The 18,922-nt window shown below is 45.2% G+C and overlaps 1 protein-coding gene across 2 annotated transcripts in view; it reads right to left on the reverse strand.

Moving 5' to 3' along the window:
• Positions 1-5,802, reverse strand: part of NRG3 (neuregulin 3) — a 1,063,293-nt gene extending 1,057,491 nt beyond the window's left edge. For both annotated transcript variants that reach the window (XM_033842029.2, XM_033842028.2), the window contains exon 1: positions 4,965-5,802. In XM_033842029.2, the coding sequence (XP_033697920.1) occupies positions 4,965-5,802 (838 nt within the window). The remainder of the gene's footprint in view (positions 1-4,964) is intronic.
• Positions 5,803-18,922: the final 13,120 nt, after the last annotated feature.

Raw genomic sequence — 18,922 nt, forward strand, 5'->3', positions numbered from 1 at the left:
GACACCTGAGATAGAATATTGAGATATGTTTGGCACTGGATAGGAGAGGTTATGAGGAAAGAATTTCTACATAAGAAGGGAGCTGAAAATCATCCTTCTTCTCATTGGGCTGTGTAGAGGGGGAAAAGCCAGGAGAGTATGCCAGGGGGAAGAGAGATCTTTTTCCTCCAAACGCTAGACCTCCCAGGACAGCACTGCTTTCAAACTCTGCAGGGACACTCTTGCTTACGGCTCAACCTGGATTTAGAAGAGTTGGTTTCTTTAGTAACGGAGAGAAGCTGCCACACACCAGCTTTTTTTGTTTGTTTGTTTTTCTTTCTGACAAATATGTGGATCAACACTGTGTTAAAAAAAAAAAAAAAAAAAGGCTGTCCGGGAAATTGCACAGATACAAAGGTGGCTGGATTCACCAATCAAGCATGCAAAAGGAGCTCTCAATTAGCACTGCCAACCCCTTCTAGCTCAGTCACGAGTAGCTAGCGGAGGAGGAAGGCTTCAACCACAGCCTTAAGGCACTGAGACCAAATTAACAATGTTCTAAAAAGAGCCTTGCCGATTCTATGCCCACACCCCTCCCCCTCCTTTTTTTTCTGTTAGGATCATGAAGCAAAAGGTAAGTGTCTGAAGAGTAAAATGTACAGTATAATTGACTAAAGCAGAAAAGCCTCGTAATCCTGTATTAAGGCCAAAGGAAATCAAAACATACTCAGGCTGCAGCATGTGCTCATAAACAAAGCTCTCAACTGGATTTCATAAGAAATATTGATCTCAAACTCTGAATCCTCTCACTTTGGCTACCATACATGATTGGGGTCAGTCCTTTCTATGTTGGAATTCCTCTGAAGGCCTCGATTCATGTATCAATAGATAAAAGACAACATAGGAGTAAACTTTATTTAAACAAATTATACCTGAGGCTGCTTATAAAGCAACTCAGAGTACTTTTACTGAAAGACTGAAGATGTTTAAAAAGAATAGATAAGGGCTTCCCTGGGGGCGCAGTGGTTAAGAATCCGCCTGCCAATGCACGGGACACGGGTTCGAGCCCTGGTCCGGGAAGATCCCACATGCCACAGAGCAACTAAGCCCGTGCGCCACAACTACTGAGCCTGCACTCTGGAGCCCACGAGCTACAACTACTGAGCCCGTGTGCCACAACTACTGAAGACCATGTGCCTAGAGCCCGTGCTCCACAACAAGAGAAGCCACCGCAATGAGAAGCCCGCACACCACAACGAAGAGTAGCCCCCGCTCGCCGCAACTAGAGAAAGCCCGTGCGCAGCAACAAAGACCCAACATAGCCAAAAATAAATAAATAAATTTATAAAAAGAAAGAGAATAGATAAGAAAATTGTCAATGGAACTCTTCAAAATTACAAGTTTGACTGGGTAAAGTTTGATTTAAGTAGACTTGGTTATACTAAAATGATCACCCTACCATGTTTAAACATCAATGATACACTTTATATTTATTTCTTTACTAGATACACTATTCAAGATTTGTGATCTTACTCATTGGAATTAGCTACATACCTTCCAAATATGACCCAAAGAATAACCCATTGAAAGTGGCTCTTTGTCTTTAGTACTTGAATTTAGCCAAGGACTCTGGTCTTCTATCTGTTAAACAGTGCTTTCTGCTGAGTAAAATAACAATCCACATGCGCACTGACAACATTCTACACATGCATATGCCTTTCAAGTCTGAAAATACAATTCAATGTGCCATAAAAGGTTGCTTACACACTGGTCAAAATCACCGTTCCTCTACTGTCTGCAGTAAACCTTCCGGACTAAAAAATGTGTAAACTAACCCTACACTTACAGCTGTAAAATGCTTCAAAGACATTTGGGGGGAAATAATCTCTTAAAGGCAGTACGTTCAAGATATTTGTTTTTAAAGCATCGAAAGGAAAGGCAAGTGCTGGGCAACTACTTGGGAACCCAAGAGACCCCAGTAACACAGAAGAAAGTTTTGGTCTGGCTCATGTTCTAAAGGTTGCAGGATGAGAAGAGTCAACTTCCAAACCCCTCTTCTACTCCCTCTGCCTTTCAAATTCAATCTTTCTTTGCCTTTAATCCTACAGAAAATTAGAAACAGTCTCCTAAACTGGGCCTTCCCACAGCAAATACAGCTTTTGCTTGCAAAAACCCTATTACCCATCAGCAAGGGTGTTTATTCTAGAGTGAACCGGCCTCTTCCACTCCAGAGCTGTGCTGCCTTTACAGACAGGATCCTTCTGACTGACCTAAGACGAGCACAAAGACATTCATTCTATACGCCTTGTGTTCAATTTAAAACCATAGACCTTGGCAATTAAAGAATCTGTGAGTTAGTCTCAAGGGAAAAAAAAAAAAGCATCATTCTTAGTTGTCCTCAGGTGCTACAACACAATCCATGCCTTTCACTTAAAAAAAAGCAAAAACAAGCTACTGAAGTCTGGAAGTAGGAGCTAGAAAAAAAAGGGGGGAATTTCTCTCCTGGGAACTTTGGTAGCATAATAGAAACAAGTGAAAAATATAAATGCAAGATATTCAGCCCATTTTTCAGCAGTGCTGATGACGCCTCAAATGAAATCTTTATTTCCTTTTGTTAATCATCCTACAATCTTGGACTCATACAACCTACCTATTTAAATTCATCTTTTATGGAAGCTACATAATCTTCTTTTCATTAAAATTTCCCTTGTTGATATAGGCAAACCAGGTCAGTTTCTGCTGGATTTGCATACTTGCAAATCCCTTAATTCAACTCCTTGTTGAAGGTTTAAAAGAGAGCAAGAGCTGAACCTCAGATACACATAAAACAAATACTGCTTCTATGTCTAAGTGAACATTGATACCATTTACAGATTCTCCCCCGCCCTCCCCGCACCACCACCCTACTCCTTGGGGCTGAGAGCCGTGTCAATAATCATTATTTATTAAACAGGCTGCCATTCCCTTATACAGAATGTAGGAAGGGAGCACGGAGGGGTAGAAAATAATTACCTTGGATTTTTCTTTAAAGACCTCTGGAATGGAAAGCAAGGAAATCAATTCAGAAAGAATATGAAATATCCCGCCATATGCAAGCCCCCCAACACACACACAAGGCTGAGAAGTACATCCACACTCCATTATTCATATCAACTGTAACAAAAGAAAAGATAAAAAACCTGGGGTCTTCAAGATAAACACATCTATTTTCAATCCATTGAATATGTTTGCACATACACTTGCACATCCTTTACTCATCCACAAAACTCAAGCAGCTAGATTTGTTGAGAGAAACCTCTACACACCTCCTGAGAAAATGTGCTCTCAAAAATGACCGCTTCAGCCAAAGGAGAGAGAAGCAGCAAGTTACCAGTTTGACTGCCATTCTGGTTTGTGGCAGATTCCCTCCCTTCCCCTCTCCTCTCTGTCTCTCAGTTTATCTTTTGGCCTATTTTTTTTTCCAAAGCAGAGTAAAAGCATAAGGAATATCTCTCCTTGGACTTTAGCCACAAATACAACAAATCCAAAAACAAAAAGTTTCAAGGATTAAATAACACCCCAGCTAAGACCACAGGTCAGAGAAATGAAAAACTGCCAGATGACTGAAAGCTTGGTACTCCTACTCAAGAGTTAACGATGAGCAGTCTTGCTTCACCTCCAGATGTTATGGCTCAAAACAGAAATACAGTATAAAGAAGGCATAGCCAGGCAGTTTTTGGAGAAAAGCCTTGCACAGAACTTGAACTGGCAGGCTGGGGGTTTGTCCTAAATAACCTTCACAGGTTGCACACACGGTTCTCAGATCCTGATTGATAGTCAGATTAAGAACCTTCCTAAAATTTCCTTATAATAAGAACAAGGTGAGGTGGTGGGAGGGTGCTGGGAGGTCAATTAGTCATCTAAAACATGTATAAAGGTATAGGGAAAATATAGACCTCCTAGACAGATAGAAAGCTATCATGCTTGGGGAAACTGGCCAGTAGTGGCAGCAACTGAGCCAAGGGTGAAGAAGCTACATTCAAAGAGTGACCTGTTTCAAATGAGTTGATTTTCTCACCCTTGAGTGCACAGAACTGTCCCATTTTGCCTAAATTTTTCAGGCATATAGGGAGGAGAGAGGAGGTTCACTCTCCACCTTTGGGAATCGAACAAAGCAAACGCTTGGCAGAGCTGAAAAAACTCCTCCTCCGTCAGGACCCTAGAGGCGGCAGCTCTGCAGGGATCCCTTCATAATTCCCCCTAGTTAACTCACTCTCGGCGGCCACAGAATCCGTTTCTACACCTTGGAATGGCCATGGGCAGGGTAGGAGGTGATCACTTTAGCCCTTCGCCATGGATCGCCTCCTTTCCCTACCTCCCACAATGGCTTCTAATTAACCCTTCCTGGTCCCTGCCCGGGTCAGGGCTGCTGGAAGTGTCTACAGCTTCACCGTACCAACATCTCCATCAAATCATCACACACACACACCCCAGCCCACCCCCACATGGATACAACTTCCCTCCGCGGTTTAACGTCGGTCGATTTACAAGTGCTTTTCTTTCTCTCCTTCCCACGGGCGGGGAAAGGGCTCAGTGCTTTTGGGAAGGCCCTCCCTCCCACCCTCCTTCCTTCCTCCCCAGCTCTCATCAGGAGCCCGATCCCAGAGCTCCCCAGCAGGTCTGCACTCGCTTTAACCCGTTGAAGGGAGTTAGTTCTCATTTGGGACCCACTTAAGTAGGGCCCATGGAGCTTGGCTGACAATCTCCCTCTGCTTCACACCACCCCTACCCCCACGCACACACACACAGGAAAAGGCCGGCACCTTTTACCTCCCCTGTGGCCAGGTTTAATTCTCTCACTCCGTGTTCCAAACCTGGAATGGAGTGGGGGGTGGGGGTGGGGGTGAAGGATGCTAGAAGACAGGCGTTGGCGAGAGGAAAGGACAACAGGAGGGGAGAATGGAAACTCAGCAGTAAATCAGAGTTCAGACACAGTGTTTACTTACGAAATTTGGGGCTGGTGCTAGTTTCTGGCGTGGTGGTGGTAGAGGAGGAAGACGAGGAGGAGGAAGAGGAGGAGGCAGCATCCTGAAAGGGAGACAGGGTCCAGGAGGGAGTCGAATCATGAAGGTAGGAGGAGGTAGCGTATGCCGCAGTGGGCCAGGAGGGCATGGCCGGGGTACTGGGGGTGCCTGGCACCGGGGGTCGGGAGCCCGGAGTGCTGCTACCGAAGAAAGGGGCTGTCGTGGACAAGACCGTCGAGGGGGCCGCAGTGTTCCGTGCCGTGGTGGAACGCGGGCTGGCCCGGATGGGCACCCGCTGCCCGGGGAAGCGAGTGGGCGCCCGCGTGATGGTGGTCAGCCGGGTGCTAATCCGGTTGGGCGTCCTGGAAGAGGCGGCGCTGCCGGCGGAGGTGGCTGGAGACGTGGTGGAAGTGGTCGTGGTGGTGGTCTCCATGGCCTTGGGGAAGGAGCTGGGCTTGGAGAGAAAGAAGGGGTCCTGGCCCATCCCCTTGGAGTCCACCAGGTCGGTGGGCACGTATTCCTTGACGGAGCCCACCACGATCCATTTGAGCAGCATGAGGCTGAGCCCCAGGCCGATGAAGCCGATGAACAGAGGCACCACGCACAGCCACGTCTGCTGCCGGTTCCACACGATGCAGTCGCTACAGCGTAACTCCCGGGGGGGCTCGGCCGCCCCTTCGCCGCCGCCGTCCGGGCCCCCGCCCGCCGCCGCCGCCGCCGCCGCCGCCGCAGCCACAGCCGCCGCGGTGCCCTCCTCGGCCGAGGCGGCGGCTGCCGAAGCGGCTCCAGGTGGCGAGGCAGCGGCCGCCCCTTCACTCATCCTAGGAGCCGGTCTTCACCTTCGCCCCCCCGAGGGCCGCGCCAGAGGCATGGGGCCGCGCGGGCCGGGCGCAGGCGCGGGCTCCGGCGGCGGCGGCGGCGGGCTCGGGCGCAGGCAGCGGCCGCGGCGGCCGCATGCAAATCGGCTCCCTGCCCCCACGCCCCTCCCCCCGAGAGGCGGGCGGCGGGCGGGGAGGAGAGGAGCGGGGGAGGGGACGCGGGCCGGGGAGGTGGCGGCGAGGAGCTCTGAAGAGGGGCTAGACTGGCCCCCTGCGCCGCCGGCCGGTCAGGGAGCGGCGGGGCGCGTCTGCAGCCCGGCAGGCGGCCTCCTGTGCGCCGGGGCCCCGCGTCGTCTGCTGCTGCTGCTGCCGCTGCCGCTGCCGCCCGCCGCCTGCATGCGCTCCAGCCGCGCCGGCATCCTCGGGGCGCCGCACCCGGCCAGCTCCCCGGGGCGCCCGCCCGCGCCGCCCCTGGGCCTCGCGCCGCCTTCAGGGGCTGAGCGGGCCGGCCGCGGAACGCCAGGTGCCAGACAGCAGCATTCCGACACAGAGGGGCCGGCCTGGCCGCCGCCGGTCGCCGGGCCCGCCGCGCCGCTTTCCTCGGCGGCTGCTCCGCGAGTCCGGGCGGTAAGGTGCACCTGTTCTTCAGCCGGCCCGCAGCCAACCCTCGGCTAGCACTGTCTGGGAGAGACCAATCCGAGCGCAGTGCGGAGGGCAAGCGGCCGGGCTCGCCTAGCTCCCGCCGCCTGAGACTCCGCGCCGGCGCCGCTGCCCGAGAGTCAAACTCCAGCGAGCTGCGCCGCCGCCGCGAGCCCGGGGCCGGGGACGCACTGGGCGCCCGCGGCGGGTGCTGTCCGACCCGCCGCGGAGGGAACCCCGCAAGCCGCAGAAGATTCGAAAGCACTGCCCGGCGCCCCTGTCCGGTCGCACTTGAAGGGGGAGACGTGAAACGAGAGACCGCGTCCGGGATCCGGGGGAACAGGGACCCCGGGCGGGAGGCGGCTCCAGGCGGGCGCTGGCAGCCAGGCGGGTGCGGTGTGCGCGGAGCCGCCACGGACTGGCTGGGCTTCAGGCAAAGTAGCGCCTCCCCCCAACACCTAATGGTGGTTTCTTAACGCGTACAAGATAAATGATCCAAGCAAACGCTCGCTTGGAAGTGTGTGGCAAAAGCAGCTCCCGACCCACCGATTGTGAGCCCCTTTCCTGTGTGGATGCAGTGGGGTCAGAGGCTGAAGCTGCGGGGCGAGAGAGCAGGGGTGTGTGCGCGTGCGGGGGGGTGTCTGTGCGCTTCCCCGCCTGGCAGCGGGCGCTGCTGGATCAAGAGCCCGTTCCCTCCGACTTGCTAAGAGAGATGCTGGTGAAACAGACCTTTGTGCAATTACACCCGGCAGATACCTCTTAGCCGACGTGTGCTAACTTACCTTTTTAAAAAGTATTGTCTTTAAATGTAGATGTACACACAGGTGCACACATCACAAGGTAACTGAATGTGAGGTAACATTTAAAACGATTTGGGTTGGTATCCAAAATTCTTTCCTTTCTCTTCCTTTGGGTAGAGAGGCACCTGTGTACCTATATCTCAGGTGCAGTGTGGGACCCGCCTGGGGGACTAGGGGACCGGCCTAAGAAGGAAGGATGAAGGGGTAGAGAGCCAGCATCAGCGTGGTTTATGCTGATGGTGCAAAACCTCTCTAGTCGACTCTTCCCGGATTTCCTGATCTAAAGTGGAAACCGGAAAGATGTTTTACAAGCTCCAAGAAAGAGAGTTTGAGGATGGCAGCCTCCTAGAACACCTTCCCTGCACTGTATGATTGGCGCTGATGATGAAAACAGCGTTCTCTTGGCCTGTAATCGTGTCCCCAAAGATGAAGTTTTCAAGGTATCCATTTTATTCACAGGTGAAGAGCCGAATGGTACACTGAAAAGACTGCAAAGAGAGAAGGATGTATTGAAACAGGAAGCCCCTGAGATTTGGTGCCTACCAGAGTATTTTGCACAGACACGGTTAATAAATTATTTTTGATGTCAGTAATTCGGCTGTCACCTCTTTCAGCTATAACATTAATACTTTCCCCATAGGAAAGCTTTTGATTGTTAGTTTGATAGAACATGCCCTAATCCAGTAGTACTGAATATGGTTCCAAAAATTGCGAGTGAAAAAAATACCACAAGCCCTTGAATCTATATTCCTTCAGCTTTCCAGTGCAAGGCACAGTCCTCTTAAGTAAAAATTGACCCAATCTCTACCTTCTGTGAGTGCTGGGCAGTAACTGGCCAACCTTTCCTGTATAGCAAATAAAGGTTAGCTTTCACAGAAAATATTGTGAAATTACAGCAGGTGCTTTTGTCGAGTATATAAGACAGAAAATTACTTTTCCAAAACATTCCTAATTCATTGCCGCCCCCCATTATTCCTATGGCCCCTCCCTTCTTCCTTCCCCACTGAAATAAATCCAGTGTACAAAAAGGGATGCTGTAATGCTGCAGCTGGGCAAATGCTCCCCTGAAACTGCATTCGCACAAAACTAACCCCGTGTTGTCACAGTGCTCCCCAATGCCTTCTTCATCTACCTCTCCAAATTACCCCCACTTCTCATTTCCACTTGGCTTTAACAGCTTATTCATGGTTCCTTGTTCAGCTCATTTTCTCCCAGATCCCAAGCCTCTGCACTTGACTACCCATTAGCTGCTCTCGCAGTGAACATTATCACTAGTAGAAGGGAAAAAAAAAAAAAAGGACCTATTGCTGCGATAGCCTTGTATTGGGGAGTGGGTTTTATCAGCCCATCCAAGAAACTCTGGCTGGTACAATCATCATTAACTTGCAGTTTTACCATGAGGCTCCCTGGTAGCAGGTGGTAAGCACTGCAACTAGAATTGGGGGCGGGGGGGGATCCACAACTGAGTCAAGGACAAGTGGTAGACATTCTCACTACCAATGAGCAGCCAGCTGATCAGTCCCATGGTAGGGCGGAGTCTCAGTCTGGTGACTCACAGCTCGCTGAAGCAGAATGCTGGAGAAAGAGCTTCACACTCAGGCTCTGAAGACAGGGATTCAAGTTTGAGCTCTATAAGCAATAAAGTCACTCTGGGCCTCTGTTTTTCTCATCTAGGAAATGAAACTATAATACCTACATTCTATATAATATAAAATTGTATAGCTAAATATACTATTCACTGATGGCATCTTTTAAGCATGATTTTTAAAACACATCAGAAACCACTTTTATTAATATGTATTAAGTTATCACATAGTCTAAATAAAGCTTTTCAAAATACACTATATGGTCCTCAATCAAAATACAGATTACAACTTTCAAGAAACATTCTTGTTCTTCTGATATAATAATCTGAAAATTGTTCTGTTTTTTAATACTGAGGCTAATTATTTCATAAAGATGGATGTGCATGACCAGTTAGGGAAGAGTTATGCATACTTTTCTTGGATATCTCTACCTACTATAGAGAGGGGTGTGGATTTTTCTAACAAATGGGAATGACATAACTCAGCCTCTCCTGAGCTCCGTATCTGCCTGAATATAATCACCTTCTGGATGTCTCCTGTGTAATCCACTAACACATTAAACTCAGAATTTCTAACCATGATTTAAAGTTTGCCTACAATCCAGCATTTCTGTTGAATTACAGTTTTTCCCTTCAGTGGCACCAGTATCTCCAGACTGGGAGTCTCAGTGCCATCTTTGACTCCTTACCTCTTGTTTCCCAAGTTCAATAAGTTGCCATCATTAACACAGTATGATTGCCCTGGGTTCCCTCCACTGTAAATTCTTTGGCAAAGGCCCATCCTTAGAACCACAAGGCTGGAAGTGAACCTGGTGTTCAAACACCTCCAATGTGTCGTCCCCCAAAATATCCCAGGCCAACAGTCATCTGGATTTAGCTGGAGCTCTAGAGAAGAAACCACTTCCTGCTGAAGACCACACAGCCTGCAGACAGTATACAAGTACAGAGGTAATTTTAAAAGTCTTTGTGTTGAGTCAAAAACCTGCCTTCCTATATTTTCACCCTTTCTTCTTAGCTTACTCATTATATAAACCTTCCAAGAGCTAGGTGCCAGGCATGGAAGATGCAACAGAAAACAAAACAAAGCTCCCTACCTTCATGGAACTTATATTTTAGTGGAAGAGACTGACAATAAACAAACAAAATAGATAAATTATACAGACTATCAAGAAATGGGAAATGCCATTTTGGACCACAAAGAATATATCTTGTTGGTGTGAGTACACAGAACATCTCTTCTTCAATCCCAGCAACCTCAATTTATTTACCATCCTCTCAAGAGGAGTTTACACCCCTAGGAGTAATAGGGTGCTCTTTTATTAGCTGTGGGTTCTCTGGATAAATGTAGTTACTACAGAAATCAGTCTAGCTTGTAGAATCGTAATATCCTTCATGATATCCACTGGAATCATGTGTGTAGGCAATGTGATATCTCAAAACATTTCATGAAGTAAACACTTTACGAAGGGTTAATGTGGTTAGCCTTCTTCCCATGGTTGCATGTTCCTTTTTCTCTCTTGCTTTAGTCCACTCCTGTTATTATAATGATACACATTCCATAGTACATCATTGTGGCCTTTTTTAAAAAGAGAAGCAGATTGTTTTCTTCATAGTTCTCAACAAATAACGTTATTTATTTCTCATGGGAGCTTTATGTATTATACATAGGATTCATTCACAATGTACTGGAAAAATCCCCTGGTGGATCTGTCTGTTCACAACACCTTGACTCCAAGGATTTGTGCATTATATTCTAATTTCATAAATAAACAAAATAATATATAAATTCTACAGAGCAAAAAGCAAAAATCGGAAAGGTGAAAAACTTCCAGCCACAACTATATCCTAGTCACAAAAAATGATTGTAACAATGTTCAGATTTAAGGTATGTAGATTGTCACCTAATTGCACTCTCATGAATTAGGAAATGCTGAATGCTGTATAATAGGAGGAGAAATTAGAAGTTTTGAATGAGGCACTAAGATAAAATAAATGTGAAATTTCAGTGGGAGTTGCCAAAAGACAATGCCAAAATTTCAAGGTAGGTTAACTAAGAATTGGGTAGATGGGGGGTTTCCCTGGTGGCACAGTGGTTAAGAATCTGCCTGCCAATGCAGGCATACCTAGGTCCGAGCCCTGGCTCGGGAAGATCCCACGTGCCACGGAGCAACTAAGCCCATGCGCCAGAACTACTGAGCCTGAGCTCTAAAGCCTGCAAGCCATAACTACTGAGCCCACGTGCCACGACTACTGAAGCCTGCACGCTTAGAGCCCTTGCTCCGCAACAAGAGAAGCCACGACAATGAGAAGCCCACGCACCGCAACGAAGAGTAGACCCTGCTTACCGCGACTAGAGAAAGCCTGCGCACAGCAACGAAGACCCAACACAGCCAAAAATAAATAAATAAATAGATAGATTTAAAAAAAAAAAAAAAGAATTGGGTAGATGGTACAACATATTGGAGGTTGAGGGAGGATTTTTTGTGAAGAGGACTTCTTTGGCAGAAGATGTGCTCTGAGTTCACAGGCGGAGGAGCACAAGTACAGAGCCTCATTACACCAAGTATAGTGAGAAGGGTCTCAGAGGAGTCCTGGAGAGCTTAGTAGAAGACCCCTACTCTTTGGGCAGGTCTCATTGGATTGGGATAGACACACAAGCCTCAGGCATCTCAAGTCAGGAGATGACTCAAGTGGACTGTGGCAGCAGAGGGCACTTTATGCCTCTGCCATACCAGGAAGGCGTGAAGCCATCCTCCAGCAGTAAGAGTCCAGTTGGAATGTACAGTGATTGTAGCGCAGAAGCAGAGGTAGACAATGAGCTGGAAACTCAGTGTTGAAGGATCTGAGTGTCACAGTGAGATATCTATGTAATTTTTGTTTTGCATTGAATTCAAATTGCCTGTCCTTTAGGGCAGGGGTCCCCAACTGCCCACACAGGGCCGCACAGCAGGAGGTGAGCAGTGGGTGAGCGAGTGAAGCTTCATCTGCGCTCCTCTTAACTCCCCATCGCTCGCATTACCGCCTGAACCATCCCCCTGCCCCCAGCCATGGAAAAATTGTCTTCCAGGAAACCGGTCCCTGGTGCCAAAAAGGTTGGGGACCGCTACTTAAGGGTACCAACATGGGTACTTTATCTTGGCACTAGAGTTGCCATCAGCATTTGTCTTATCTAGTTTTGGGTTTCTTTGTCAATAATTTCGCCTTTTCTCCCTGCTATCTTTCCCAAACATTGGTAGATATATTATTCTTAGATCACTTCACTGTATAACTCTATTCTTTTGAAATCATCTTCAGATCTGAAATTGGAGGACTGGTAGACGAAAGTTCACCTTGACAATTCACTGATCAAGCAGAGGACGTGGTGCTTTGGAAAGATTCAAGGACATGTCTTCTCAGTGTGGTCAGAAACAAAAGTCATGAGTTCACTTTCTCGTTCCCTCTCTCCAAACCGCAAACAGAATTCCATTTGGCAATTCACAAGCTTCTCACCACTCCCAGACTGGCTTGAGTATCTGCGAACCCGGGTATAGAAGGGACACAATGCAGAAAGCCAGCTCCCTGAAATGGTTTTTTATAACTGAGGAAGAAACACCTCTGTCTCAAACTTCATTATTCCTAAGAAAGGCAGTTTTATACAGCTGCACATCCAGAAAGAGCTGATGTGAGTTCATACTGGTATAAATAACATTTTGCCTTCATCTCACCTTGTTTCTGGAAATCTACATTCTGCTTCCTCAGATTTGGGGATGAGACTTTCATAACACCCTTTAGGGAGAAAACAATCAGATAATTTCCTACAACTCTTCACTGGTTTTCTTTATGTCTCTACCATCACCTCCCGCCCCACCACCACCACCGAGCTGTTCAGAGAAGCCTGAGAACAGACAGCCTTGGCATCAGCCCTTGAGACCTTTAGTCACAGTAGTTTATGTGCCCATCGTGGGCCTACCTTCTTGCTTCATTTAACGGAATATAAGGTAAGAGTGTGAATTTAGAGTTAGGCCCCCCCAGAACCTCTTCTGAGGATTATTGGTAGTCTAGGAAGGTTTTCAAGTGCTCTACAATCTCTGGTTTTCTGTATCAGATTCAGTAAAGGAGAGAGCAGAAATCCTGGAGTCTGATTTCAATCTGACTTTCAGGAGGTTGTTGCACAGTTGAAAACGTACCGCATGTGATGTACCTGGTGCTGAGGTTAGCAGTAGGCAGCTCAGACATGGTAGTGAGTATTCTTATTTAATGAAAATCCAGTTGCCTCTATGGTGCATTACTTCAGGAGCCCACCTTTCCAACAAGTTTTGCAGAAGATTTTTACAGGAGTTTGGCACTGCGTTGTTGACATTAACAAGGAGCAGCAAGGAGGCACTGCAGAGAAGCACTGGCCTCACAGCCCCAGGTGATGAATGTACACTCATTCATTCATTTCTGTGCGCCCCCAGCACACACACCACATGACCTGCTCAAAGGTGACCCACAGAATTACCAAGGAATAAGTTGTAACAGCTCATAGCAGATTTGGCCCATCTGTTTTGTCTCCAAAAAAAAAAAAAAAAAGAGGATATCTCAGGAGGACAAAACTTGCTTGGTGCTTATGAATTAAGAAAGAAGGAAGGAAAACGCCACCTAATTTTTTTAGGAAAAAGTATCAACTAAACCCAAAAGGCTAACAGTGTTTACCCCTTGTGAAATAGATACTCCAAGGGGTTTTGAAGACTTAGAAAAGCTGTTCTTTATCCTGCCTTTGAGACTTTTACATTTGATGAAGGACAGTTGCCTGTTTTAAGCAAAGAGCTCAAGAAAGGTCCAAATGTATGTTTATATCTGTATGCGACCATGCGTATGTGCAGTGCTGAAGCCAAATGCAGACAGTGCAGGAAAGAAAGATTATTCAAGGAGTGCTTGGTGACGAACTTATCCACTGGTTCCAGAGTTTTGTTTGATGCTATCTGAATGGAGTTGTAGCTTTGTCTAGCATCACTGGTTGTAATAAGGAGAGCAGCCCAGATCCAAAGATCAGAAGGTCTCAGTATGGTGCTGTGACCTTGACTCTTATAGGGAGGAAACGAGTGATTTATAGTTGGAGTTGTTATTTTGCTGTTAGATGAGTCTCAGTCAGTCAGCTGAGCAGGAAATGTTTATCTCTGTGTCTATCTAGTTTCAGGGGGACAGATTTAATCTTAGCTAATCATTCATGAGATAAAGAACAAGACATTAGAGGGTCTGTGTCTGCCCTTTACAGCAGGTTCAGGAAAAAGGAGAAAGGTCTGTGTTTGGTCTCATCACAGGTAAATAAGGAGGGTCATCTGTGAATCTTATGGGGGTCACGAGAAAGAGTTTACAAGGAGTCTCAACTAAGTCATATGGGGAAGCACACTTCTTGGTGGTAAGCCATTAACTGGAACATAAAAGGGTAGAAAGATTTCTGAAAAACAAAATTGTGGAGATGGTTTCCTTAACCACTGCCATTTTCCAGGAGCACAGGGTCCTGGTAAAATTCAACACTGATATTGACATATATTTATAGCTCTCTTTTTAGCATTTTAAGAATGTATATGTGCTAATAATTATTAGTTAAAATAAGAGTAATAACATGTTTTATAGATTTATGCTTATTTTTACACGGGAAATATGAAGTAAAATTATCTGCCAATCTTTAGTATCTGTGAAAAACAGTGAAAAAAACATAGGAATTCCATCAGGAGGAGACAAAAAGTGGATCAGAATTTGACAAAATATTCTTCATATTCTAGTTAGCTTAACAGAGGGTATTTTAGAATTTAGAAACCATAAAGCTGTATCACAATAAATCCTTTAAGCCATGGATATATCCTATAAAATTTATAAAACACACAAACTATATTAATGTATTAGTTGTCTTTCTTGGGAGTATGGCTAACATACATTTTTTTTCAATTCAAGGTCTCAAAAATCATTTTTTAAATTAATGTTGGAATGTAAGAATATTAAAATGTCTTCCCTTTTGAATATAGACTTCTCGAGACATTTGATTGACATATTTGACCAATAATTGTGTTTGCGCATGCTTGGGTGTACGTGTGTGTGTGTGTGTGTAACGATATATGTAAAGAAGTAAGGGAGGGTGTGGAAGCAGATTTTGTATTAAGTATTTAAGGAATAAGCTGGAATAGGAATGGGATTACATGTATGATTTAGAGAAAGCTATCTACGAAACAGTGATGATTAGATTCCAAACACAAGTAAGTTACAGAAAGTAAAAACAGATAAGTCTTTGGGCTTGTTTACCCAAAGGAAGTTCTCGGGGTTGGGGAAATGCAAAGTTGAGCCTCTCAGAGACTAACTAGGCCAACTGGCTCCCATTGCACTTTGGGAGGAAAGCCAGCTTTGCTTCGGAAATAAACAAGAGGAGTTTAGATGGCAGCCAACTGCAATACTGATGGTTGCTTTTATGAAAAACTCTCCACCAGGGACTGGAATAAGAAGATCCACCAAACTCTGGCCTCTCCTGAATCACTGTAAATGGAAACAATTTATAGTCCCTACTATATTGGATAAGACTACAAACAAAAATGATACTATTTATGGTTACTGGTTTAAGTATTAAAGAAAACATTAGGCAAAAATCTCAGAATCATCACTTTGGGAATGATGTAATGAGAAAAATAATCTCCTTGGGAAATAGTCAATTAGCTAGGAAGTATTCCCCTGGCAAGCAGACCTAGTAGGAGATGTTGGTTCTCTCTTGCCTTAAGGCAGATTTGCAAATAATTATACACTATTTGCCACCCCACACACAGATCTGCCCATTGTCCTTTTTCTCTCTGGAAATCCTAAACCCATAATTAGCATTCTTAGTGGTACTCTGGGGCACACTGGGCAACTGGCAGAGCAGCAAGAGAGCTCTTAGGCAAAGTATGATTTGTTTCCAGAATTTGAACTCCAAATGCACCCTTACTTCTCTGATCATTGAGATGAGGTATATATATATATATATATATATATATATATATATATATATATATATATATATATATATCTTTAAGCAAGAGGAGAGAACCCTAGTCTAACCTCTGGAAGGTCCATCTGGGCTTGAACAATGACAGAAGATACCTCATGTCCTCTATGAGAATTTACATGAGGGACCCAAAAAGATTTAGAAGTTACATTAAAAAGTTTGGTGAACACTAAAGGTTGTAGCAATCTACAAGTGTGCTGAAGGAAGGCCCTGGAAGGAACCACACCTCCTTCACAAAAATCTTTCAAGCAGTCTTTCCTGGAAGATGAATTCCAACGACCCTTTGAAGTAGCAAGGCACACTCAGGATCTCATCATTCTACAAGGCTAATGGGTAAAAAGTGACACCTTTCATCTTTAAAGCTTTCAGACAAACGTTACATCATTCAGATTCCCCAAGCAGTTCCCTTTCCCTTTGGAAAAAATGGCCATTTCTTTTTTTTTTAATTAATTAATTAATTTATTTATTTTTGGCTGTGTTGGGTCTTCGTTTCTGTGCCAGAAACGAAGTTTCTCTAGTTGTGGCAAGCGGGGGCCACTCTTCATCGTGGTGCACGGGCCTCTCACTATCGCAGCCTCTCTTGTTGTGGAGCACAGGCTCCAGACACGCAGGCTCAGTAGTTGTGGCTCACGGGCCTAGTTGCTCCGCGGCACGTGGGATCTTCCCAGATCAGGGCTCGAACCCATGTCCCCTGCATTAGCAGGCAGATTCTCAACAACTGCGCCACCAGGGAAGCCCTTTCTTTGTTTTTAATTTAAAAAATTTGCATGTGTGTGTGACAGAGCAGATGGAACATCCTGGGTCTTTCCCTCTTTTGTCTCCAGGCAGTGTGTCAGAAGTGTCATTATGGAGAAAGGGAATCCTGCACATCAAATTTGGTCTGTCACACTGTGCCTTCAAAGAAGACTTAAACTGAGTTGCACATACTTTGGTTAAGCGAAGTCAAAGGTCACATATCATTTCTGAAAATACAGGTATCAAATACTTGATGGATTGAGAAAGTATGTGTCCATAAAGCAATAGGTAGAGCTGATACTATGACCAGTAAATTCTTGATTCTTTGTCATAATTAAGGATATGGGCAGTGAAGGGTGCACTGAACAAATAGTTAGGAAACCTTGGCTTGAACCCCTACTACTCCAATAATCTTATGAGACTTTGAGTCCCAGTTATATTGTCCATAAAATTTGGGCAACACTTCCATATTGGGCAACACGCCACGATTATTATGATGTTAAAAATGGAAAACAAAAGTGAATATATTTTGCAAATTAAAAAAAAATGTGCATATATTTAAAAGCACTCTGGTACTATCAATTAATGTGATTAATGAAAAGTTACTATTTCCAATTGTAACTTTATATTGGATTATATGGAGAATATATGAATCTCACTATTTTAATAAAAACCTCAAACTAAAATGTAAAAAATTTTTTTCCCAATTTTAAGAATATGGGTCAGGCTTCTTTCTTTCATTTTATCTAAGTACCTCTCTCCTACCAGCAGATAAATGCTTTCCAGGAGATACATACCCGAGGAGCAGGGACTAGGTCATTCCTTGAAAACTGCTGCCTTGGACAAGTTTATAACCAAGAAGAAGAAACACTATGTCCAGTGTTATTCTTTGCCCTGAGGACTTGGGGTGTAAGTAAGAAGACTGATTTGGATCCTCCCTTTGTCTTTTTTTTTTTTTCTAAGTGAAAAATAGTTTATTAACATGTGCAGCATGCACACTTATGGGAGAAAGTCTTCTGCCAGTTGTTTACTTGGATGTTTTTGTGTTTTTTTTTTTAACAATATAAAATTAATTTTTTTTCTTTTTTTTTTTCCCTCCCCTTGTCTGAGTTGCCCTCATCTAGCTCCAAACACTTTTCTTTTGGATCTTTTGTGTAATCGTTTTCACTCCTCTCAGTACTTCAGGGGCCAGGAATTTTAAGCTCACATCTTTGGAGGAAGCTGGCTTTTCTTCAGAAAGTGACAAGCTGATTCTAACACTAATTTGGAAATTCTAGGGATATGGAATAGCCAAAACAATCTTGAGAAAGAAGAATTAAGTTGGAGTATTCATGCTTCCTGGCTTCAAAACTTACCACAAAGCTACATTAATCATGACTGTTAGTTACATAAGAATAGACATATAGATCAATGGAATACAATTGGGAATCCAGAAATGTACCCAATATTTATAGGAAATTATTTTCTACAAGGGTGCAAGACAACACAATGGGGGCAAGAATAGTCTTTTCAACAAATGGTGCTATGAAAACTTGATAATCACACGCAAAAGAATGAAGTGGACCACTTGATTTCATCATACACAAAAAGTAACTAAGAATGGATAAAGGCCCTAAATATAAGAGCTAAACTATTAAGCTCTTTAAGAAAATATATGTATAAATCTTTATTCCCTTGGATTAGGCAACCAAAAAACAAAAAAAGCAGATAAACTGCACTTTGCATACTTTAAAAACTTTAAGTGCCACTATTGAGAAGTAAAAAAAAAAACAACCCAGGGCTTCCCTGGTGGCGCAGTGGTTGAGAGTCCGCCTGCCGATGCAGGGGACGCGGGTTCGTGCCCCGGTCTGGGAAGATCCCACGTGCCGCGGAGCGGCTGGGCCCGTGAGCCATGGCCGCTGAGCCTGCGCATCCGGAGCCTGTGCTCCGCAACGGGAGAGGCCACAACAGTGAGAGGCCCGCGTACCGCAAAAAAAAAAAAAAAAAAAAAAACAACCCAATCACAAGTCTACTACATTCCATTCCTTCCTTCCTTCCTTTCTTTCTCTTTCTCACTCTTCTTTTTAAATTAATTAATTAATTTATTTATTTTTGGCTGTGTTGGGTCTTCCTTGCTGTGCTCAGGCTTTCTCTAGTTGTGGTGAACGGGTGCTACTCTTTGTTGTGGTGCATGGGCTTCTCATTGCGGTGGCTTCTCTTGTTGCCGAGCACGGGCTCTAGGCGCATGGGCTTCAGTAGTTGTGGCACGCAGGCTCAGTAGTTGTGGTGCACGGGCTTAGTTGCTCCGCGGCATGTGGGATCTTCCTGGGCCAGGGCGTGTCCCCTGCATTGGCAGGTGTATTCTTAACCACTGCGCCACCAGCAAAGTCCTC

The sequence above is a fragment of the Tursiops truncatus genome, chromosome 16, assembly GCF_011762595.2.
Source record: "Tursiops truncatus isolate mTurTru1 chromosome 16, mTurTru1.mat.Y, whole genome shotgun sequence".
NCBI classification, from domain to species: domain Eukaryota; kingdom Metazoa; phylum Chordata; class Mammalia; order Artiodactyla; family Delphinidae; genus Tursiops; species Tursiops truncatus.